General features: G+C 40.6%; 1 protein-coding gene across 2 annotated transcripts in view; it reads right to left on the bottom strand.

The window, feature by feature from the left end:
* Positions 1-1,078: 1,078 nt before the first annotated feature.
* QSOX2 (quiescin sulfhydryl oxidase 2) overlaps positions 1,079-25,536 on the bottom strand; it is a 29,128-nt gene continuing 4,670 nt past the window's right edge. The window contains exons 2-12 of one of the 2 annotated variants that reach the window (XM_064171043.1): positions 24,755-24,855; positions 23,468-23,516; positions 22,312-22,417; positions 22,032-22,122; positions 20,392-20,537; positions 19,438-19,581; positions 16,862-16,991; positions 14,421-14,543; positions 12,492-12,642; positions 8,190-8,378; positions 1,079-5,692 (exon numbers count right to left, since the gene is read on the bottom strand). In XM_064171043.1, the coding sequence (XP_064027113.1) occupies positions 5,142-5,692; positions 8,190-8,378; positions 12,492-12,642; positions 14,421-14,543; positions 16,862-16,991; positions 19,438-19,581; positions 20,392-20,537; positions 22,032-22,122; positions 22,312-22,417; positions 23,468-23,516; positions 24,755-24,855 (1,781 nt within the window). In that variant the 3' untranslated portion in view covers positions 1,079-5,141. Of the gene's footprint in view, positions 5,693-8,189; positions 8,379-12,491; positions 12,643-14,420; positions 14,544-16,861; positions 16,992-19,437; positions 19,582-20,391; positions 20,538-22,031; positions 22,123-22,311; positions 22,421-23,467; positions 23,517-24,754; positions 24,856-25,536 lie in introns of both variants that reach the window. The other variant, XM_064171044.1, reaches the window with a different exon arrangement.

Raw genomic sequence — 25,536 nt, forward strand, 5'->3', positions numbered from 1 at the left:
TTAGCCTGGAGAAGGCTCAGGGGTGACTTCAGTGCTGTCTACAACTACCTGAAGGGAGGCTGTAGCCAGGTGGGGTTGGTCTCTTCTCCCAGACAACCAGCAACAGAACAAGGGGACACAGTCTCAAGTTGTGCCAGGGTAAGTATAGGCTGGGTCTTAGGAGGAAGTTCTTCAGAGAGAGTGATTGGCATTGGAATGGGCTGCCCAGGGAGGTGGTGGAGTCACTGTCCCTGGAGGTGTTCAAGAAAAGACTGGATGAGGCATTTGGTGCCATGGTCTAGTTGACTGGATAGGGCTGGGTGCTAGGTTGGACTGGATGATCTTGGAGGTCTCTTCCAACCTGGTTGATTCTATGATTCTATGAGGTGCTCAAAAATCCTGTAGACATGGCATCTGGGGACATGGGTTAAAAGCCATGGCTGGACTCGGTGACCTTAGAGGTCTTTTCACACCAAAACAGTGCTGTGATTCTATGATTCTACCCCTGCCCCAGAAGGGATGATGTCTGTGTTTGTCCTGAAGACATTCAGGCTGTGAGCCCACACATCAGGGTCCCCAGCACAACATCACAGCTTTCCAGGCAACATCACAGACCAGCAAGGAAACGTTTGCTTCCCCAGAGAAGGAGGTTACAGTGGCAGCCCTCAGAGAACCTCACCTAAGGTTTAGAAATCTTCATTGATTTCTGAAAATACCTTGAGGACTTCTGCTGACAGATTGATATTTGCAACAAGTCACCTGTCCCACCTCCTCCCTGGCACCATGGACACCATCACAAACTGGAAAGGTGCAGCAACACCTAGCAGAGGTCAGCACCAGCCTGGGCAAAGAGGAAATGTCCAGGTTTAAAGGGAAAGGAAGATTTGTTTGTGTGTAGAGAGATAAAACGTGCAGCTCATTGGTCAGCAAGGGACATAAACTTATAAACTTAGGTGATAACAGAGGATGAAAAAGTAGCTCCTGGTGCTTCTCAGAATCAACCCCAACAGCCAATCTGTTTGGCCACCAGGTCTCCCTGTTGCACAGCTGAGCTAAAAAGGACTTGAAAACACAACTGAAAAAGCCCAAACACAGCAACTTGCCCAAATGCTTTGCCATTTATTTTAAACAAGCACATCAGTTACCAGTTTAGTACAAAACAGTTCCTCTTCTTGCCTGGAGAGGTATGAGACCGATTGCAAACCGAACCAACCAAACCAGCACAGACTGGGAAATGTCAAGTGATTGAATGGAAATAAATAAAGCATTTAAGTCACTGAAATGCTGCTTTCACTATTTGTACATCTCAGAAAACAATGCCCACAGACCCAGAGACACCTGGGGGACCTCCTGCTAGGATGGTTGTTGCAGGAAGGACAGGATGGATAATGCACACACCACTGGAAATGCAAAACCAAGAATTCTGAGGAACAACTTGATTAGTGTTTCTTTAGCACTTGTAGCTTTTCTTTCTCTCCTGGTACATACCAGAACAACTTGATTAGGGTTTCTTTAGCACTTGTAGCTTTTCTTTCTCTCCCGGCACATATCAGAACAGCTTGATTAGGATTTCCTCAGCACTTGTAGCTTTGCTTTCTCTCCTGGTACATTTCAGAACGACTTGATTAGGGTTCCTTTAGCACTTGTAGCTTTTCTTTCTCTCCTGGTACATTTCAGAACGACTTGATTAGGGTTCCTTTAGCACTTGTAGCTTTTCTTTCTCTCCTGGTACATTTCAGAACGCCTTGATTAGGGTTTCTTTAGCACTTGTAACTGCTTTCTCTCCTTGGTACGTTTCACCTTTCTTTTCTACATAGATTAAAAAAGCTCTGAAGAGCGAAGTAGTGTTCATGGGTTACAAAGGGCGGCAAAATCCTGCTTGGAAACGACAGCCCCCAGTTGCACAGGTGAAGGAGGCACTGTGGAAACTTTTAGTGGTGCAATGCAACGCACAAATAACACTTCCAAGAGCGAGGAGATGGTGGTTTGAGGCAGGTTTTAGAAGGAAACACTTGGTGTAGCTCAGCCACCAACGACGCACCACGGCAAAGCAGCATCACACACTCCCCAGCAGATGTGCTGCATCTTTACAGTCAGGACACACAGAATGATGTCATTTGTCATTATGAAGACACAAAATAAGCACAAGCAAACCAACAGCTAAAACAACTGAAAACTTTCCCAGATGAGGTCGCTACCAGCATTGAAGGGTAAGCCTTGGCCAGTCAGCTGGCAGCAGGGTTAGAGCACCATGGATACTCAACATCCTTGCCTCACGCTTTTACACTCTTAAGAAACAACAAAGAAGGGACACTGAGGGTTGGTATTGGTTCATTTTGTCATTTCCAGCAGGGTCAAAGCAACCGGAAAGTTAATGATGTGTAGCAAAAACTTACACTGTATTCCAGATCCCCATTTGCTGCTGTTTTAATGGCAAAATCATCCTCACAAACCTCCCAAGATCTCCATATTAGGCAGAGTTCTAAACCACCACAGTAATGACTGACTGCATCTTCAAAAGGTGCAACAATACTGGCAGTTGGCAACTGAAGTCCCACAGAAACTGCCCATGTTCTCCACACCCAACACCTGTCATGCTTTAGTTTGGGGTTTTGGTGTTTGGGTGGCTTTTTTGAAGAGCTCAGTGTCATTTCTTCTTGCCTGGTATCAGCATCTCCATAAATTAGGTCACTTAAAAACTACCTGATTTCCAGAACTAGATTTCTAAACTCTTAACTCTCCTTCTCCTGGGCCAGCACAAAGCCAGTAGCACTGACAAGCCAGCCTAGACCACTCTCCACCACTGGTTCTCCATTTTTCTAGTTACTTGCAAGTTGATTCAATATTCAAGCTCTGGTACTACAAAGGTATTTACAAAGACTTTACAAATACCTAAACAGATCCATGATGGCTCCTCGTCCAAGTACCCTTGAACAGCAAGGGTCCTCCAGAAGCACAAACTTCATGTCACAGATTTAATGTTCAATTTAAAAGAGAGAAGTTTTCTTGCTGGATCACAGGCAGCAGCAGCTGCTTGCAGGTGCTGCTGGCACCTCTTGGCTCCATGGGGCAGCACATGGCAGAAGGCTGGAACTGGCTCCAGCTTCATGGAGAAAGCAGAGCCAAAGTTCTCACACTGGAGCAAGAGCCCACTGAGTGTGGACAGCAGTGAAGGAGGTTTGAGAAAACCACCACAAGTGCCCCTCTTCATGCACACCAGACTGACAGCAGTATGTGAAGGGAGGTTTGCTCCTTTGACACGTTTATGACCACCACACAAGGTTACTCCTTTGTGTGTGTGTTACTGTGACAAACTTAAGCAACAAGGGACAGTTAATCTTTGAGGCTGAGTTTTGTTATTCCAAGTGGAAGCTTCAGAAGCTCCTGTCAGAACTGGTCAGCTCTGTGAACAAACAGGATTTGATTATGAAAAAATATCCCTGTGGAATATTTGTGCTTTCAGACTCCTTACTGCTAGGCTTTGCACTTTTTATGCAAGGGCTTGGGACAGAAATAAGAGGAGGAGACATGAATGGTATCAATGTAACGAATTGGCCAGGGACTATTTATTCCTTCTCACCCACCAGCAGAGCTAGTGAATATTCAATTAAATTACAAGTTGCAAATGTAGAACTGAAAGGAAAAGCCATTTTATATAACATAATTAATCTGTAGAACTCACTGCCACAAGAAAACATTGAGGCCAAAACCTATTAGGATTAACTAAAGATTAGGTAATGGATAACTAGAACATGCTCAATTACATTGGATAGGATTATAAACTTCACTATCCAGGACCTGAATTATCTCCCCCAGCCAGCATCAGAATGGGACTCCTATTCCAAAGGGTAATTCTGCAACTGTTCTCATGCTTGCTTCTAACTGCTGCCAGCCAGGACCCCAGACAGATCCATAAAGGCAATGGTGCCACATCCCAGTAGAGCAGCTCTTGGACTTAATCAGCAGTTAAACTCTCCTTGACCCAAAGAGAGGAGCACTCCATCAGAAGGGCAGAAGTGGGCTGCCCTCCCCAGGACTGCACAGACAACTCCACAGCATGCAGGTGATACTCTCTGTGAGGTCAGAACTGGAAAGGCCAAGTGAAGTGTTTACTCCACCTCAGAAGAAGAAAAATACTGTACTGTAATCCTCATGAGAAAAACATCATTATTGTAGGATCACACTGTGATCATCACAAGGAATTTGGTACTTCCAGCTCTGTCCATGCTGCACATCTCCTTGTCCTTCACTAAACACGGTTTCCTTTTACTAGAGTTCACCAGAGTTGACTTCCAGATGGATAACAATAATTACTCAGCTAGTTTACTGGTGGATGAATGAGGCAAGTTATCTAATGCATCCAACAGAGAAGCAAGTAGAGCACCAGGCTTCAGTTGGTCCTTGCTCACATCTAAACCCTGCTAAACTGGATGACAGCACTAGCAGTCAAGATCAGGGTGCTTATGACACAAAAGAGATGCAAATTACCCCCAAACTCTCCTCCCAGTAGAGGCATACACCTCCTGGTGCATACAATCTCTTGCTGGAACACACGGGAGAATGGAAGACTTACTTGAACATGTAATGCTTTCTCCTTTAAATATGCAGTGTAAATAACATTTCAGAAAGTCACAGAGGTTTGGAATGGATTTAATCAAAACAGAACTCTTATTTCCTGAAATAAAAAAAGAAGGAAAAATACCATCAGAAATCTTGCTTCTCCAAATGAAGCAGCCAAGGTAATAGCATAAACCGTTCAGTACTCTGGGAGGTAAAAATCAGCTCTGGATAAATTAAAACCCAAAACCTGAAGTACACAGACCAATATCCAATTTCTTTCTAAAGCAGGCACAGCTGATTGCATAATGCAATGTGTACTCTGAAAATGAGTAAAGGATGGAGGTGGTAAGTCATGGAAAAAGTCTTAACTGAAAGATGCAAAGCTTCCTTCAGGGGTCACGGTACAACAGCTCTGTGCACCTCAGTCAGAGCAGGGTTCTTATAGCTCCACATATCAAGCTAGAACACTTGTGAAATGACTTGGGAAGGAAGGGTTTCAAAACAAGGAATACTGCATATAAAATCCCTGATCATAAATATTAAAGCTGCATCTGGTACTGAACAGCCACGTACAATGAAAACTCGGGTCCTGGTTTAAACCTCTAGACAGACGAGCGATAATACTTCACTTTCCACCGCTTCGACCTCATTCGGAAAAAAAAGTACATGACCATCAGGAACAAGGATGATGCAACATAGAGGATGACACACAGACTCATGTCCAGGTTGGAAAAGCCAATCCCCAAGAAGAACACAGCCTGCTTGGTCTCTTTAAGGCTGGCTGATCCAGCTGCGCCTTTGTCGCTGTCTCTGACAGGTCCGCGATTTGCTCTCGGCTTCTCTAACGCCCTGGATCCCGAATCGAGTGGCTTCTCTCTGTCCTGGGTCTTGTTTTCTCTGTTGTCACTCAGCTTCTTCTGCAGGCTTTTGTCTTTCCCCTGCCTTTTATCTCCCTGTTCTGTTTCACTGGAGCCAGTCTGGCTTTCAGTGTATTTATATAGAATATTTTCACTGCTATAGTGATACTTCATGAACTGCAGGACCTGGGCTTTGTTCCAGCTGTGTAATCCTTTCACTTCTTCATGACATGCAGGACAAATGTCTGGAGTAGGCCACTGAACTTTGGGAAATTTTGGATCTTCAGTCAAATCACCTAATTGGGAGGAGAAAATAAAACAACAAACAACAACAACGAAATAAAATATCAGAAGTGAATCAGCTGGGCAAGCTGAACGCTTCACTGCAAACCAGAGCCAGTATTTCTCACCTAGAGATTGTGAGGCTGGCAAAACCAGCCAACAGCACAGTAATGGCTGTATTAAACTGAAGGCAATCATGAAGAAACCTGGGAACTCCTAAGCTTCCTCATGCATCTATCAGGTACATTCTGAAGCATTGCTTCAAAAGGCAAACTCTAATCACAACTATTTTCCTTTTCCCTCAGTAAAAGCTGCAGTGTTCCAATTCTAATGCAAGGAGCTAACTACAACTGCTGTGTTTTCAGAAGGCAGGAAAGCACCATCTGGGCCTTTCAGAGGTTAAGGTGAGTTATGGTTCAGAACAAACTGCTCTTTCTCTCTCCCTAATCCCAAAGCCTGGCTTGCTGCAAGCACTTTCAAGGCAAAAAGACTTGCAGATATTTTTGTGTCTTTGCCTTGTGAGCTGCTCCATCCTAAGCCTGCTTCTTCTTAACTTGCACTATTACTACAGCAAATGCGTTTCAGTACTTGAAAAGCCATTCTGATATTCAAGTTGTATTTTTCAGCTTGTTTTTTAGCCTTTCAAGATATGATGCTGTCTTGAATTACACCAAATTTTACTATTGCAGTTGCTGATAGCTCTGGCCACCTCTCTGACCAACGACAGAAAGCTGAGCACTGTAGCCAGTGCTGCATTTGACTCTAGAAAAAGCCAAAAACATTTTAAAATGTGGATTGAGATCAGCTGTAGAAGAAAAATTTCTACCTGATTTACTCAGTTGCTTGTTACTAATGCACCAATGCTTAAAATGCTTCAGAAGTAACTAAAGATTCTTACTGTATTATTATTATTATTATCCTTTCTAAAAGCAGGAAACTTCTCCAGGATTTTGAGCAAAATATTGAGGGATTCACAGGATGCTTCTTGTCTCCTTGATATTTACAAGGGAGCAAGTCTGCATTTCACCTGTCTTAAATAAGGGCACTCAGAAACAATTTGTTTCAGTAGAGAAAGTAGAAACAAAAGGTCTCATGGTAAAATTACATACAGAAAACTTTGCTGTACCTCATCTTTTCCTGCCAAAAGGAAGACCACAATGAATTCTCTACATTCTAAAGCTACAGAACTCAACAGAGCAGATCTCATGACCCACACTTGGGAGGCAGCGCCATGGCATTTTCATTGACCAGTCAAACACCATTTCTCACTGGAGCTACATCTATTACCAGCAATCCAGAAGCAGCTTTTAAGGATTAAAATAAGTCACTGTCCCAAGGAGAAATTTTAGCAAACTTAAAAAGCATAATTTAACATTATTATTTATTCCTGTCTGGTTATACTTCTTACTAAAAGGGTATTTTAACTGGCTGTTGCATCATCTAAATCAATATCCAAGTGAGATTTCCAATAACTTAATGTTCTAAATAAGTGTATTGCTCCACTGCTTAGCAACTCTGAGCCAACAGCACTACCTTTCCTTGGGTTCAACCTGGCAGTAACAACAAACATGAGGGGATGTTTTTATTTAATAATCTCATCATTTATTCTTTTTCCTCCCCTCCCCTCCTTGGAGGAAGGAGCCTAACTGGTTATACTCACAAGAGTATTTAATACTTCACAAATCTTGGGAATCCAGCAGAATCATAATATAAACACAATGTAGCATATTTAAATGGTAACTAATGCTACATTACACAGATCCATAACAGCAGACAGGGATTAAGTGCAAAGAGAAACCAATTTTCTTTAGTGCTTCAGTTACTTGATATCCCCATAACAGAAGGGATTAAATACAACCAGTATTTTAAGGGTCCTTTCAGTCTAACTGAGAACACAGCAATGGAGTGGGAACAGATTTTCTTCATACAGTCATTTTATTTTATTCAGTTGCTGATCTGCTAATAGTTCAGGCTCTTTTATCCTGAGGTAAGTCTCCTGTTCAATCATCATCATTTCTCCTCCAGAACAAAATGAAGACAGGCTTTAACTGAATTGGTTTCTATCCACTGATTAAGTAGCTGAACTGTACCTTGCTCCTTTATCCTACCAAGGAATAGGTGAACTCTCAGAAGAAACATTTGAGAATGAGGATATTTTTTCATCCTGTGTCCTAAGAAGAAACTGTTTCTGGAGGACAGTGTACCCCAAGTGTGTATTTCTCACTTATGCAAGGTTAGTGTGCTGGTATTTGGAGGCAGAGCTGAGTGGGACGCTCTGGGTACAAGTACCCTCCCTGGCACACCAGTGTAGATGTGAAGCAAACCTTCTGAAGTCAGTTTATTAAAGGACTGCCAAGCTGCAACAGCTGTTGCTGCTGGTTTAAACTCACATCACAGAGCCTGACTGCACCTCTCTCTGTTCAGATACAAACCACGCTGTCTAAAATGCCACAGCCTTGTCTTTTAGACACCCACACCTCTGGGGGGTTTCCTGGGCAAGGTCTTCCCTACCTGCAAGCCTGTTATTCACCACGTTGTGCTTCTCCCAGAGCCAGAGAACAGCCTCATCCAAGGTTTTCACAGAATCCATGGACTCTTTGGCCATTTCCTCAAAATGCTGAGCACAAGCCTGGCATCCAAAGAAGTGGTGAATGTATCTCCGCATGATCTGAAGAACTACTTGAGGGTTGTCTTCAAAACCTAGGAAGAGAGATGATAGAGGCATGGAGAAATGTAGCTTCAACACAATGGACATAAAAATGAACTGTGGGACAAGAGGAATAGGAGAAAGGAAATGCTGTAGCCTTCCTGTCTTATGCAAATTTACCCTTTCACTTTAGAGATAAGGAACTTGTGTGATTTAAAGACAGGCCTAGCACACGTGCCAGCATACAGGACCTATACCTCTGTAAGTCATAAAGACATCAGAAAGATTAAAAGCTTCATACAGTTTCTAGTAGAAAAAATCCTCCCCAGAATCCATATATAATTTTATCCCTGGGCAGTTGAGGTGAGACACTGAGAAACCAATTTGGCTATAAATAACGTAGAGTTTAAAGTGATCTCAAACAGTGGGATTCAAAACATACTGCCTGAAAGGTTGACTGAGAGATCAGACACAACTACAAGGGAATTATTTCAAACTAAGTTCAACCAGCACCAGGTGAGTGATGGTGTTACACACAATGCAAAGTAGCTACTCATGCCAGTGTACACCAACACAGCCTGTACAACCTCCTCCAAAGTTACCCTCAACACGACATTAAAGCACAACTTAAAGGTCAAGTGCTCTTCACAGTAAAATTTCTCCTTTCAAATCATGTCTTGCAACTGGAGAGGGAACAAACTCAACTAAATGAAAATCAGACATTAACTTTATTTTCCTTCCAGAAGCCTATTATCAGAGTACACTTTGAAACTGTTCCAACATGCACAGCCCATGCTGTCTACACTTCACCCATTTCTTCTGCAAGTAAGAGACTTGCTCCAATACCTTAGCCAATAACTATTTATCTCACACATTCACCATTCCATTTATGCTCTGGCACTAAAGTTACAGCGACCTTGCTATAGAAAAGCCAAGAGTCAAAAACCCTCTGGTATTTCCCAAAGTGCCTGAGTTGTTCCTCTACAACTCAGATATCACAGAATACCAGAACCTCACTACAGTTATTAATTCCAAGGCATTTTTTTTTGGCAAGCACTTAATAGCTACTTAGCAACAGCTGAACTTTCAAGAGTAACTCAGGAATTGCCCCTAAAATAAACCCAACAATGTTATTCTTTCTGCCACATTCACACTTGCTGCACAATAAAGATAATGCAGAAGAATCACCACTTTATTCAGCAGTAAGCTAAATTGTGATTCTGTTATTCTAAGGGCTTTAGGGATGGAGAACTCTGTCCTGGGTCTTTCCTGTAACAGCAGGTAGTGCCTACATCTCTAAGTGGCTTGAAAACCTGATCCAACCCGTTTGAAATCTTAATGGCTTCATCTCTGTCTCACAGGTTTTTTGATTCATGCTTAATTGACCTAGTAAATTATACCAAAATGTATTTACAAAGGTGCTGTATGTTACACTTGTCAAATGAAACACATTTTATGATGCAGATTGATCAAATTACCCACTCCTGCAGCTGAACACCTCAACCACGAGTAATTTACAACGCAGGGTTTGTAGGTTCTGTAGTAAAGGGTTACAGTGCTTTGCTCACTGTCCTGCTCTGGTAGTGACTAACAAACAGATTGGGGGGCCATACTCCCTCTGTACAGGCATTGTTTGGGGGGAAAAATAATCCTCAATGAAACCTGTTCAAAACTATAACTTGTTATGGGTCTGAGAAACACAGGAAGATTGATCCTTCTGTAGAACTGCAACATCATATTCTTAAACATGGCAGCAAAAAAATATAGCCTTGAAAGGCAAAAAGAGATCACAAGAAGCAAACAACTCCTGCTCAGCCATTCAATATCTGTGATTGACTGGGCATGTATAAATAAAACCAACAAGATTAAAGCAGATTAAATTACAGCATTAAAAGAAAGGCTGAAAAATCATTTTGGAAAGTTGAAATGAGTTTTGGACTAAAACAGTTTTACCACGAGCCCCAAAACAGATATTGAGAGAAAAAACAAACCAATAACAGCAAAGATAACCAAAGTAACCAGCAGCAAACAACCTCTTTATGGAGATACAGCAATTCATACACAAATTTAATTAGATCTGCTCTCCTCTGTAATGTCTGCCTCTTGAAAATTCATTTTGTGGGGAGTTTTGTTTTTAATTCAGCAACAGATTAAAAAGAATCCAGATGATTTTTTTTCCCCTTTGTACACACCAATAGATCCTATTACCCAAACCCATTTTTCATATAATTAAGCATGCTGAAGACTAGATTTCCACAATGATTTTATGCATCCCAGGATGTGAGTTCTCTTCAGAGTTCCTTTGGATTTATTTAGGCTGCAGGTTCAAATTTCACTACAACTTGGCAAATATAAACCAATTAAAAAAAGCCCCCAACAAACCAATCCAACAATTCTCCCAAGAAAACCACAGCAAGTTGACACTGACTGCCAGGCTCTAGGAGCAGAGGAAACCACCAAGAAAAACACAGCTGCTTTCAAAAGAAATCAAACAATTGCAAAATGGCTCATTTTGTTTGTTTTTATCAGCCCAGAGATGAATCTTCTATTAACATCTGCCATGTATCATCGTGTAATCCTCCTTTTCTCTTTCCTCCCAAACTACTGCAATTCAGGGTAACCCTAATCTTTAAAGTGGACAAGAACCATAAAACCCTACCTGTGGTGGGAAGGATTAGGGAGTACATCATGCTTTTTAGTAGATGGGATTTAAACAAGCAATAAGGAGAGGAAAACCTCCCAAGACATAATCCGACAGTCTCAGACTGACCCAATTCTTTCCCCATAAGAAGTGATCATCATATATCTGTCCCGATTTACATCGATGGTTAAGTGTGCCAAAGAGTTTTCAGGGCCTGCAATGTATTTTTAACTTCAGACTGACTCCAGCTCCTGCCTGAAAGATGGGAGGGATTTAAGAGGCAATTCTGCATAGTTAGATACTAAGAATATTTTGAAATGTAATTAGAATTTAGCAAGTGGGACTAAAAAGAGAGCTTTAACTTATGCAGGATCCTGGGCAACAGCTGATGTATTGCCCAGGGCAAAATATTCCAAACTCACCAGCACTAAATTGAATGGATTCAATCAACCTCCTGTGCCATGAAGAACAAACAAAACAGGACAATACACAACATCAACAACAGGATGATCAGCTATCCAGAAAAAAACAAACCCAACAACCCCAAACAACTATTCTGCAGGAGAGTCCATATAAAGAATGGAAAGAACTTCACTGTGATTGCAAATCTGTGTGTCCATAATTGGAAATCATTAAATAGTAGAGGTTTGTTTTGTTTTTTTTTAACATACAACCACAGCAACTGACAAATTGCAAATTTTTAGGGTTTATTATCTAGTACCAGTCCATCTAGCAGGATAATATAAGAATTCTGATATTCCACTGAAAAGCCATTCAAAGGGCTTTAAATGAAAACTAAGATAGAACTCTAACCAAATCAAGCACTGTCTGGGCAAGAATAAAAGCATATAAAGGCCAATCTTTTCGTGTTAGTCACCTTATTTCCATTGTGCAAGGAAAACAGATTAGATATCCAGCATGTTTCTTAAATATGAATCATCACCAGAATATTAACACTCTGCTTCACAAGATGCTGCAAGTTAAAAATCAGCAATTTTTACTGAGTGCATGCAAAGCAGTGCAGCACTGCACAGATTAATGGACACTAGATGAAAAAAAGCCAAGCCAGTCACTATTCAGTATTTAAGAACTGTCATCACAGGACTGGCAAATGGTTGTCCACCTTTTACAGCTACAAAACTGTACTGTTCAATCTCATTCTTCTCAAACCAAATTAGCAGCAACCTCAAGCAACCTAAACAATTTTCGTCCCTTTCAAGGTACTTTAAAAAAGTCTGTTTGAAATTTTCTCCTTTTTCAGTCTAATTGCTCACACACATTATTTACCTCTTTTCTAAGCAAGGACAAGCTGACAGCCTTGCTTTCCAATCCTTCCTGCTGCAGTAAAGCTACGCTCTGACCTCTGCTGGTACAAACCTGAAAGCTAAGCCTCGATACTTCCCCACAGCGAGTATTTACACACACAGAAAGTTAGCTCTCATCTGTTATTTTTCCTGTGGCACAGTAGAATTGCTGCACATATTTGTCTCTTGTCCCTCAGGTACCTCTCACAGCTGCTAGTTACCTGTATTTATCAAAGCTTTCGGTAGCAGTGCGGCTTGAACCGTCAGGGTATGGAACAGCTTCCAAAGGGAGCAGGTATATCCTCTCAGCTCTGGTCTGCTGCCCTGACATCCGACCCACTGGACTTTCTTAGGGAGAAATATCCCTGAAATCTGAACGAAAGCAAGTATTTAAGATACAGGCAGCTCTGGGACCCAAATTCACTACCAAACATAACAGCAACCCAATGGATCCCACCTTGAAACGGAGGTGACCATAGAATCATAGAACAGTTTAGGTTGGAAGGGTCCTCAAAGATCATTTATTACAGAATCAGTCAGGGTTGGAAGGGACCACAGGGATCATCTAGTTCCAACCCCTCTGCCATGGGCATGGACACCCTACTCTAGATCAGGTTGGCCAGAGCCTCATCCAGCCTGGCCTCAAACACCTCCAGGGATGGGGCCTCAACCACCTGCCAGGCTCTCACCAATCTAATGCTGAAGAGCTTCCTCCTCATGTCCAGGCTGAATCTCACCACCTCCAGCTTTGCTCCATTTCCCCCAAGTCCTATCACTACCTGAGAGCCTAAAAAGTCCCTCCCCAGCATTTTTTGTAGGTCCCCTTCAGATACTGAAACACCACAAGAAGGTCACCTTGGAGCCTCCTCTTCTCTCTACTGCACAGCCCCAACTCTTTTGACCCAGATTGAGGACCTTGCACTTAGTCTTGTTGAACCTAGTTCTAACCCCCTGCCATAGGCAGGGACACCTCCCACTAGAACAGGTCACTCAAGGCCTCATCCAACCTAAATGAGGCTAGAGAGTAGCGAATGTCTCTCTGCACTTGTGGCTAATGAATTCATGCTTAAGGCAAACAAATTTTGAGATACTTCTTGATGCACCCTTATAAAACTCATCCTTCTTGCAAACACATTACATGACACATGATGCAGTCACTCATGTTAAACCTACTGAAAAGCACATCACAAATGTCTAATTAGTCTGACAGAATAGATTAAGTAGCTTAACTTGTGCAGTATTTTTAAAGCACAACACACAAACACTGCTGTAAACTCTGAGAGCTGCACTTTCCCATGGCACATTGTAAAATCCACATTAGCCACCCAGATTGCCATGATTTACAGTGGCAAATCTTAACAGGCTGAGATGTAAATTTCATTAGCAGTCCTTAAAACAAACTCACTGCTTAGTCCTTGTACCTAAAATCCAGCGTAAGATTTTAGTTTCTGAGACTTATCTCTCTGCTCCCTTCAACATGGAGGAGGTTTCCAACTTGCAGACAGCAATTCCACCTCATGGGAAGAAAGACCTCATGTTAACTTCTGTACAAACAGTCCTACCACAGGGCTTTGCATTAGACAGTGAGGAAGATTCCCAGCAAGGGAATGAAAGAGTATTTGGGAGGTGGTGGAGGTCTCATCCCTGGAGGTTTTTAAAGCCACGCTGGATGGGGCTGAGCAATCTGATTTAGTGTGAGGCGTCCCTGCTCATGGTAGGGAGGTTGGCACTGGATGATCTTTAAGGTCCTTTCCAATCCTGCTAGTGCCCAATTCAGTGGGTACATTTCCCATCGCTTAAACTGGGATCTTCAAGAGAATCTTGCTGATAGCAGGCAAGCAAAGGCAACTCAACAGCTATCCATCAGTAATCTTGCATCACCTGAAGCTAGCATTAAGGAACATGTGTGAGTTAGCAAGTGCTTGCTCATTACAGAACTGAGGCAGGACTGTGCCATTTCCACTCGCCCATTTCAATTCCTTCATGTAGATTTTTTTTTGTCCTGGTAATGAGTTCACTTTATTTCCATTTTAACCTTCTTATAACTCCATTATGCCCGAGGGTCCATCAGTAGGGGATGTCTTAGATTTATAGAGAATCTTATCCTTTACTAATGCTGTATTTTATGCTGGAAACTAGTATCAGCTTACCCGCATTTTGTTGTTGACCAGATCTAGGATAGCATCATAAGGGATTTTGTCTAATGGAAGGCTCACCAGCCACTCTTGCAAGGTTTCTAACAACTTTACCACAGGCTGACGACCAGGAAAAAGCTGAGGGGACACAAAAAAAGGAAGAAAATACCCATATTTTAAAGCACAAATCTCATTATCAGCCACACAGTTTTATCTGTATTTAAATGTAGCTTTCCCGTCTTTAAAATGCTTCAGTTTTGTTTGGGTTTTTGCTTACAAGCAAATTAATTGCTTGTTCTGTTTTCCATGAAAAGCCATCTCACATTGTAACTGCTGCTTACAAGTTTACAGGCACAAAATGTTAACCAGTAAATGAAGCTCTTCAACAGCAGGCAGAAATGCTACAAACAGCTTTGAAGAGATTGCATCCACTTTTTCATTTAAGGTAATTCAGCTCGGGGTAGAGCTCAGAAAGGAGGACAAGACCCAGGTGAGTCAGAGAGGCTAAAATCCTTCTTACTCTTAGAAGATTAATCACAATTCTTTTTTGATTCCTCCAAGTGTCAGAGATGGTTAGCCAGAAGAGCACTTTCTTCTTCCTATGTGTAACTGATTTCCAAAGTGATTTGGAAATAGTGAGTTCCTGAATTTGCAGCTACAAGAAGTCACAATGTGGCAGATGAGCATGAGGAACTGTAAATCAGTGGCAATGCCTCTATTTTACACTAGAAATGATATTTTGCTTTAATGATCATTGCAAGTACTACAGCATCAGCTAGAATATGCATCCCATCCTCTGAGCACCCTTCCAGAGGGAGCAGCATTTCAACAGATGGGGAAATAAAGTCCCTGTGCCTGCTACATTAAATAAAGCCACTCATGACTGAACATGCTATAAACATGCTGGTGATTCAGCAGCCATTGTGCAGCTATTCATAGCATCTTTAAGTCCTGACTGCTTCCTGGCCACCTGTAAATCTAAGAGGCAGAAACTCTCTTCTGTTAATTATCTGCACTGTATCTAACCCAAGAACTCCTGCACACTGTTTGGGTTCACTGACAACTCAGAGAGGCCGTGACAAATCAGCACACCTCTGAGCTGTGTACTATAGGTACATTTACTCCAGGAGGACCCCCAGAATATCATGTATTTGCATAAAATAATGGTTGCACAGTGTCTCAAGAAGGTATTGCTCTCATTGAGGATCCAAAACACAACAGACTTTACACTGATTGCCAAAAAATTGATACTATCACAATGAAAATTCCTCAAGTAGGCAACCAGTGACCTCAGTGACTTTGGACTAATTGCTACAAATGCTGCTACACAGAAGGACAGCATAAAAAGTTTCTCACTGGAAACAACAGGGAATGGTGGATGAGAACTACAAGGGAAGTGTTACATAGCCAGGAAAATGCAGCTAAAGGACAGCAGTCCCCTCTTGTGTAACAGCAGTCTGGAGAGGAGCGTGCAACTAAAAGAGAGCATTCCCCATTTATGCTTTAATAGCCAGGGAAGCAAATGACATCAGCTGGCCAGGAGCCATCAGGAAGAACAGAGGATGTTTCAGGGATAATATGATGGAAAGATTACCACTACACTTTCTTAAAGAAATGAGGCCAGCTAGAGATTTCTGACCTCTGATGGCTGCAGGGGAGTGGGGAGGAGGGGGGGGGGGCAAGAAAACGTCTGTCTGATTTTCAGATAAATCCAGATATTTGGGATAGTTCACACAGGCCTTATTAGTCCCATAAATAGCTCTTGATTCACCCTCTTTATTTTAAAACAAAGTGTTAGCTGCTCAGTAAGTAAACATAAAGAGACACTGGCCATTTGAGTTAGTTGACATCATAAAGATGAATTACTTCAGGGTTTCTATCAAGTTCTATTCCATTACACAGCACATACTGTCCCTTCGATCAACTGTGCTAGATGAGCATCTTTAGTTTTTAAATATTCAATTATATTCAATATTCCAATTACTTTGAAATAATTCCTGACACTCAATAGCTCAATTATATTCAAAATGCAGCTAGGAGTTGCTAACATTTCTAAATAGAGCACCATTTGTCAAGTATGCATTAACAAAATCCAACAGGCAAGAATGAAAAACAAAGGGGGTTTTAATCCCACTCAGTTTGAATAGCTACTTATCCTGAAAATCTGATAAATGGACTATATTTACAGTGGTTGTTCAATATGCTGCAGACTACTTAAGCTTGATTTAATTTTAAACCCACTAAGGTGAAATTAAAATGCATTTCAACCTAGTTAAGTATGTCAGAATGTCACAATAACAACTTTGAAATTGCATTTAAAGAAACTCACAAAAGTATTTTGTTAGGCTAGTGAGGAAGTGTATATTTAAACATTCTGAAAGGCATCTGCAGAGAGAATAAATTTTATGTTAGAGTCACTGTACTGTTGCAAATAATCAAAGACTAGAAGTGTATACCTTGGCAGAGATGGTAACAAAATCCTTGAAGGTCTTTAGCTCGGCTCCCTCAAGTGTCTTGTGTGTAGCCAGCTCTACCCTGAGCAGGTAATGCAATCCAGACTCAAGGTCAGCCATGTACAGCTTGGATCTGAAACACACATATATAATGGTATCAAGTGGCAGGTTTCTTTTGCTCATTTTCTCACTAGTCATGAAGGTAAAATTGATATATAGTAGGTGTCATTAAAACCTGCACGTTTGCCACTCTGCAGTGATTGGAGTCTATCCCACAGCAGTATGGGAAGACACAGCAGTTACTTCAGGTATGGTGAATGTCAAGTTCAATGACTTCCACTGTAGTCTTTTAAAAGAGTCATTTTATGCTACTTTGTTCAGAGTTTAGACAAATGAAGTATAACCAGGCACAAGAATTTTTCTATTTGACTAAACTTTTTGCCTCCCAGCCAGCTCTGCCTTGTAATGAAATCATAACCCTGACATTGTCAGCAAGGAAATTGCTAGTGTAAAGAAATTATAGCTTCTCCTCAGGGCTGACCACAACAGAAAAATGACAGGCTATGAAAAAAGGGAGGTTTTGGTTGAACAAAAGTAGATTGTACACAACGTAGGAGTGCAAACAAGACTGAAAAAGGTCAATGTGGGAAAGGATTGAATCTAGAAATCCTCTCCCAATGCAGCACTGTCACGGTAGGCTCTTTAACAGCCAATTTTAATCACACCAGCTCCTAAAACAGTTAGGTACAAGTTAAAACACAAAATAAAGATTTTAAGAGTTCCTTCTCACCAGCAAATATCTTCATAACAACAAACCCCCAACTCTTCACAAAGTACAGGTGCATCAAGTAAACCACATTACCCACCCTTCACTCCCTTCAGAGTACTAACTTTGGTCAGTTCTGTTGCTCTCATACTGCCTAAACAGAAGAAGTGTTAAATCTATTACTTGTAAGAGCTCTGCAGCACTACAACTTCCAAACCCAGGTAGAATTAACAAAGCAAATCATCCCAGAAACTGTCTGACTCCACCTTATAATTCACATGCAGGAAGCAACACATTAAAATACAGAATAATCTATATCCTTAACAACTCAAACCACAGACTTACTCTGAATTTATTGCCTTCATTAATAATGTACTCACTGAAATTTAAAAGGAACAGCAAAATTCTGCTTCAAGTTTCTTAAACAGACATCCAGATGAATGTATCAGGTTCTCCCAAAGGATTCTGTTTAGAATATAGCTGGACTGGAGATTCATATCAATAAGATTTTTGTCTTGCTGGAAAGCAGATGGATTTAACTAAGTTGTTTTGATAACAGACTGTTTCACAGCAAGTATTTTATAAGTCACTGAGAGAAGATGACAATATTGGTGTCTATGGAAGAAAAATGAGCACAGAATGAAAGCACTCAGTCCTACATCTTTTTCATCTAAAGATGCTAAGAGATTATCTCTCTGCAAAGCCTTTGCATCTTTCTCTCAAAGAGGGTGAAGATAAACCTTACTGGATTTGCCGTGATAAACATCTTTCATAGTGACTCTAGCATTTTCTATGAGCCTTGCATCTGACAAGCACTTTTTAGTAGGCACTGCTGTACCCACAGAGAATTCTCCTTTCCTACAGAAATGTTACAGCATGTTATCTCAATAGCCGTTTTTTAAAGGGATGTTGATTGCTTGAAGGTTTTCAACAATTCCACTCACTGGTCTATACAGTTCAGGTAATGGGTGATAAGCATTTTGAACTTTTAAGTCAACTGAATATTCAGAATCACAGAATCATAGAATCAACCAGGTTGGAAGACACCTCCAAGATCATAGAGTCTAACCTAGCACCCAGCCCTATCCAGTCAACCAGACCATGGCACCAAGTGCCTCATCCAGGCTTTCCTTGAACAGCTCCAGGGACGGCGACTCCACCACCTCCCTGGGCAGCCCATTCCAATGCCAATCACTCTCTCTGTCAGGAACTTCCTCCTAACATCCAGCCTAGACCTCCCCTGGCACAACTTGAGGCTGTGTCCCCTTGTTCTGTTGCTGGTTGCCTGTGAGAAGAGCCCACCTGGCTACAGCCTCCCTGCAGGTAGTTGTAGACAGCAAAATTTAACAATACTTCAGGAGAAAACACTCCTTCTATGGCAGTGCAGATGCCCTTTGCTATAAATAAAATACTGGCAGCCCTCAATAATTTCACTTTTGAACTGTTTAAAATACTTCTCACAATGGCAGAGATTGTTACCTCAACAGTGGAATTGAAGTAATTCACAAGTCTCACCTGAATACACCGAGAAATGGGGGGAGTTGAAGCAGCAGCTGAAGGCTTTGCTCTCAGCTTTGATAGTGTCCCTTCTCCAGTACTAAACACCAATGTCTTTAATTTTACTCGAGAATGCAGGTCATTCAGTAGTGACCAACCTATTCAACTCAAGGCACATCATCTGGGATGGAATGAAGTACAATTTTGAACTGCGCTAGGATCTTACAATGAATTACAGCACAGCTTCCCTCATAACAAGAAAAAAACAAGATTTTAATAACCAAGTACTGATCTGAAAAACAAGGGTATCACTTACTTACTGAACTCTTTCCATACTTTCACTTCTGTATTCTCCTCTTTGTTTTCCTGAGCAGGCAGCTGAAGTGGCAAAAGAAGTTTTTTTCTTACACCTGGCAGTGACTTTAAATACGAAGAAAAGAAAGACCGTAGAGGCTTCAAACTGCACACAAATGGACAAAGGGAGGATTACTTCTAAGTGAATATCCAAAGCAAAACACTGTATTTAAAAGTTAAGATATTCACTTTATGTTTTTCAGCCCTAATGCCACATGTTCTTTTTTCACAGAACCCCAGCATGGTGTGGGTTGGAAAACACCTCTGGACGTCATCCAGTGCAACCCTCCTGCTAAAGCAGCATCACCCACAGCAGCTTGTCCAGGATCACAATGCACAGATAGGGTTGGAATATCTCCAGAGAAGGAGACTCTACAACCTCTCTGAGCAGCCTGCTCCAGGGCTTCAACACCCTCACAGCAGAGCATTTTTTCCTTATGTTTTCATACAAAGTGAAATGAAATAATGATCAATTTAGGAACAGCAACAACAATAATTCCATTCAAAACAAGAACACATCATGTTCATCACTGTGTCAATTTGCCCTAGGCAGGCACTTTTTCCACTTCACATGGAACAAGGATTTTCACTTAATAGCAGGTTTTTTTAAAAAAGCTTGCTGCTTCCTTAATTTGTTTCTATTTTTGTTCCAAAGAATTTTGGTTTCAGAAGTATCACAGTAATAGGTTAAAGCTATAAACAAGCAACAGCAGTAAGCAAAGGTAGTCTTAGGTCTGTTATTGATGATACAGGTAACAACTTCAGGCAGTACAATGTATTGATAGAGGATGCAATGTCTTATATATATGCAAAAGAAGCTTATACAATAACTTGCTTCCCATGAAAGGAAGGTATGGAAACTGCTTTGAAAGCTGAAGTGAACCTCCCCATATTCCTCAGACAGATAGCTACTCACATGTTAATTAACCCATGGGACCCATTTGGATATATCAGGTAGCATGAAGGGACTGAGGTAACACCAAGTTTCTCAAGAAGAGGCTTATCAAAATTCAGTGCTCTCTTTACAATGATGTTTTCATACAGGATCAGGTCTAAGATAACCTAGGTAATGAAAAGATGACATGAATTATACACTGTTCAAGGAATATCCAATCTGGCAGGACAAGACACATAAATAGGTGAAGTGCATCATCCTTTAAGGATATCATTAAGCTGCTCACCAAGGAAGTACATCTATGAGTATTCTGTGGACACTACCAATTTCAGTTAAAAAAGATTTACTCTTCTCTGGAAATTATGACTCCTATCTTCTCCCTTTGAAATCTAACACCTGAAGAAAACATGAGAATGAATGAGAAAATGTCCTCATAAACCTCAGAATAGCCCAGAAGATATTCCACAGGAGCCAACAGGTTTATGACAGACCCTTCAGTCCTCCCTTCCACCAGTGATAAACACATGGCTTTTTTTCCTTCACCCGTTGTGACTTCTACTGGGTTTGTTCATATTGTCTCATGCTGTAAACTTGAAAACAAGGAAATTTTCTAGTTCACTAAACTATTCTGTAAGGCTAAAGCACTACATAACCTTAGCAAGTATTTTCTTCTTCTGAAAGCAAACTCTGTCAAACAATTAGTTCATAATCTTTCCCTCTAACAGCAGGTAATAAAACCAAAGTGTGTGATAAAAAGCTGAAAAACTTTAGAATCATCCCACTTTTTCTCTTCAGTAATGGCCACTGGAATCAACACAGCAGCTTCCAGAACACAAATATGTGGAAGCAGCTTGCTTCTCAAAACGAGTCTGGCTTCTGGCAGCACACTTACCTCCACTTAGGCAACTGGGCCATCTCAGCAGCAAAACTAATTAGAAACGTTTCACAGACATTGGATGTTTCTGCACAGATTATGCCTAGATAATTATGCAATTTATTTTCTTTACTTATCCCAGATCTTGGCAGGAAGAGAAAAGTAACAGTTGTCTAAGCTAACAGCAGGCTCATTAGATAGTGAAATGAAGCCAAATCAAATATTTTATTGTGGGGGTGGGAAAAGCAAAAAACCAGACTTTCAATTCCTCAGGGCCTCAGAGCTGTAACAATAATTTTATGCTATCATCTTAATTTAGAATGAAATTTCCTAAAACCTATGCATGGGAAAAAAAAAGAAAACCAGAAAATTCACATTATTATAAACAGCTGAAATCACAAAAGCTGCCCAAAAGAATTAATGTTAATCGTTTTCTAGCAGTAACAAAATAGTGACATCATCTGACAATATTTTTGTTGTGATCTTCCAAGTCTTGAAAGAAAAAAACCCAAATTGTGCTAACAATGAGACTGATAAATCAATCTTCTACTACAATGCAAATGGAAGACGTTAACACAACATCACATTCATTTGTAAGCAAGTTCCTCTGTGTGAGTAAATACAACAGCCCAGTGTAATCCCTTGACTTTGTGGTATCTCAATGACCTGACCTTTGTGACCCTTTAATTCAATCAGATTTTGTTGCTTGGTTAAACAACAACAAATTCAGCTGTGTGCTGATTGCATTCATTCATATTCATGCTGCCATTCATAAGTCATACACTACCTCTCGTCCGATGTAGGAGTTATTACTTTCAAACACAACAGCAGTGTAATGTTGGCTGCTCTTGTCAAGAAGAGAAATGACATCACTGGACCTTTTAAGAGAAGAAAAGCTCTTTAGCACAGGTAGAATGCAATTGACCTGCTGTTAGTCATGGAATTTCATTCTACGGTCTCAGAGCACAGCTGACAAGAAAGAAAAGCTCATTTCAGCTTTAGCTGGCTCTTCAACACCTTATTTCTTTACCACAGTAAACTAGCTGTACTTTAAACCAAGGACTTACAAAACTGGATCCAGTGGTGGGCAAGCAGGTGGCCTCAGCTCTTGGGAATGGTTCTGTAAGAAGTCAACCATCATCTGGCGAACTGTTTGCAGCTCTCGATCTGCTCCTGCTGAGAACAGGTTACAAAAAGCCATACAGCACTTTAGAAAACTGGGGAATAAAATGACTCATGAGCAGGTTTTCCCAGTCTCATGCTTTTCTGTGATATGTTTTTGGCTTAGATTTGGACTTAAAAAGCAGAATTTGGCTTTAAGAACAGGACCTAAGGATGCAGTTGTAGGGTTTCATTTTAATGTTGAGATGAATCATATTTAAATGCTGTTATCCCAACTCAAGAGTTCTCCAAATCAAACCATCTGCCTGCCTTGTTGATTTTTCTCTTCAAATGATGCTTCACTTTTCATCTGTGTTCCTTTTCACAATAGTTGGTGTAACTTCAGCAGCTTTTTGGCAGATACTCATCACACATTAAAAGCTGCAGTGTTGCATTGCTCTTATTAAATGGGTCAGGTCAGATTATGAAGCAATGCAAAAATACAAGGAAACAACAACCCAAGTGTGAGAATATTTTATTTGCTTTAAAAGAAGTGAATTAAAAAGCAGAAATTCTCATAAATGCTATAAAGTAACAGGTACAACTACAGCCTCTTTCTACATGAAGAGTTACTGGTGCAGGTGGTCTCTTTTCTGACCTCTGGCCTTTTAGATGTTAATCCATTGAAAAAGACAACTTTACTTTTGTCCCCAGACAAACCACCTCAAGCTGTGATCCCCCCAGACACCGGGGATAAGCCTGTTTTCAGTTAGTCAACATCTGAATAGGAGTTCTCCCGGGGAGATTCGGGATGCCTGGAAAGTGGCCAACAGATCAAAAAAGCACCAGAGTCAGGATTGAGCAAATTAGATCTCAGGCTGATGAGGTGTTTGAAAACAATGAGACTTCTGAGCCTTAAGTTCTGGAACATGTTTTACTTGTCTAATATTCCTACAGTATTTGTAATACCATATCTTAAAGAGCCATTTAGTGTCCATCCCATCTCTAGCTGTCTAAAGTAACTGACAGGAAAAAGGATTTTGCTTACTCTGTGACAATGCTCCTGGCTGACAGGATAACTGCTCTGGGGATTTCTTTTTCTTAACAGAAGGACGTTCTTACCTTTATAATTTTCTCCAGTAGTAAACTGTTTTGTAAATGCTTTGAAGTACTACGTAAGGGAAGAAAAAAAAAACATTACTGCTTTGGAAATAACTCATTGTGTAAGACAAAAGCTCAGTTTAGAAGCAAAAACAGCCTGCAAGTGTTTACTTCTTACAATTCTAGCTACAAAATGTTTTTATCCATCTGTCTACAAGACAGTTTTCCCTCTTAGCCTGTAAGTCCCACAGACCTGCTTCTCACAGGTACCAGACACAATTCTGATATATAACAAAGCCAACTTTTAGAGGAGAAATAGCACAACATTTAATTCAATACTGGATAATTTCTCCATTACTGCAAACATTAACCCATCACCAAATCACCACTACCAACTGTTCATCTTTTCAGAACACTATTCACATTTTCTCAACTCCCTCCAGTGGTTAAACAGGAGATACAAAGGAGCTTGACTGTCTGCTGCTAGAAAATAGAGAAGGTTCAATCTCTAATAAAGACTTTTCCAATTTACACCCAGGGATTTCAAGATGAAAAGAAAAAAAAAAGAAAGAATATTGTTCTTTCTATCAGGGTAGAACATAAGCAATTCTACAGGGAAATGTCTTCAGCTCCCTCTCTTGTCATAACACAGTTTTAGTCAATTCTTTCCATCCATCATATCCTGCCCACGCTTGGGGTTAATAATATGATTACACGGATTGACAGAGACAGGGGAGTTAAAAATGGCACTCAGACCTGAAGATGAACAATGGCAGATACTTTTGGCAAGCACAAGGTCCCTTTTGAAAGCTACTTACAGCAAATAATGCGATTAATTAGAAAAACCAGTGAAGGATCAATCAAGGGTAAATTTTTAATTGGAGCCCTGGTCGTGAAATTCCTGATTTCATGATATGATGTCAACGCCTTACCTTTACTCTCACATACTAAATCTAACCCTACTATTAATAGTCATCAACATTTGAATTTTAGAAATGTTTATGCAAATGGTTATTAGCTAATGAATATATCACAACTCGGTGTTATTTGTAAGTAACAATATTGTGCTTTCTTCTTCCACTAAGAATTATTCAAATTCAGAGCTGAGGACTATTATTATTACTATAAGGAACTGCAGCACAGCAAGAAGAACTCAAATCAATCTTTTAGCTTGCCCAATAATAGTAAAGAACTTGTCCCTCTAAAGAACAACTAGTTACATGTAATAACCTGCACAATAAGCTTGTTATGGCTTCAGACACTCTAAAGCATGCATCATTTACCTAAAGCATACACTCTGCCACTTACCCTAAAGGTTGGGTAGTAGTGAATACCATATTCTTTGCACGTCTCGTAGTTCTCCTCTTCCCCACAATCCAGCACACCAACTCTAATTGCAGATTCCCAGTCTGAAAACAAAAGATATCTTTCACTTCTCAGCAGCACTGATCACAGATCCCAGCTGATGGATTACCCTGCTTCCCATGGAAGTGAAAAACTGAACTCTAAGAGATTCCAGTAGCATAAAAATTTAAGCTCTCGGTCGATCCTTATTTGCTGCTCATTTCTATTGTGAAGTGCAATACAATTAAAAAGGGAGATTTTAGTTATTAAAGCTGCATCAATATTTTCAGCACACTTAAGTAACAAGAACTCCAACACACAATGCAACACTTCCAGGGCCAAAGACATTTTATTGCATCCAGAAGATGAAACAAGGGCAATCCAACAAGTTCAAGACATCAGATTATATTCCTGAGCTCTTTCCATTAGCTGAGCTCACAAAATAAACCAATCAGAATATACAGAACTGAAACAAATTAATCCAACAATTACTCAACCCTACAAAACCATACATTTGATGCATCTTGGGTTACAGCTGGTTTAACAAGGACTCACTATTTACTGAATTTAGGATTTTCTCTGAGTCCCCCAGAACTGTACACAACTCCACAGTACACTCAAAGCTGCCTTTATCTTTTAGTCCTGTTCAGAAATACATTAGATATACCTCCAAAAATAGCTGAGTTTTAACCACAGTGCTAAATAGTAGAGTTTGAACATCACTTTGAGTTTCCTTTATAAATGTT

The sequence above is a fragment of the Pogoniulus pusillus genome, chromosome 35 (genome assembly GCF_015220805.1).
Source record: "Pogoniulus pusillus isolate bPogPus1 chromosome 35, bPogPus1.pri, whole genome shotgun sequence".
Lineage (NCBI taxonomy): Eukaryota > Metazoa > Chordata > Aves > Piciformes > Lybiidae > Pogoniulus > Pogoniulus pusillus.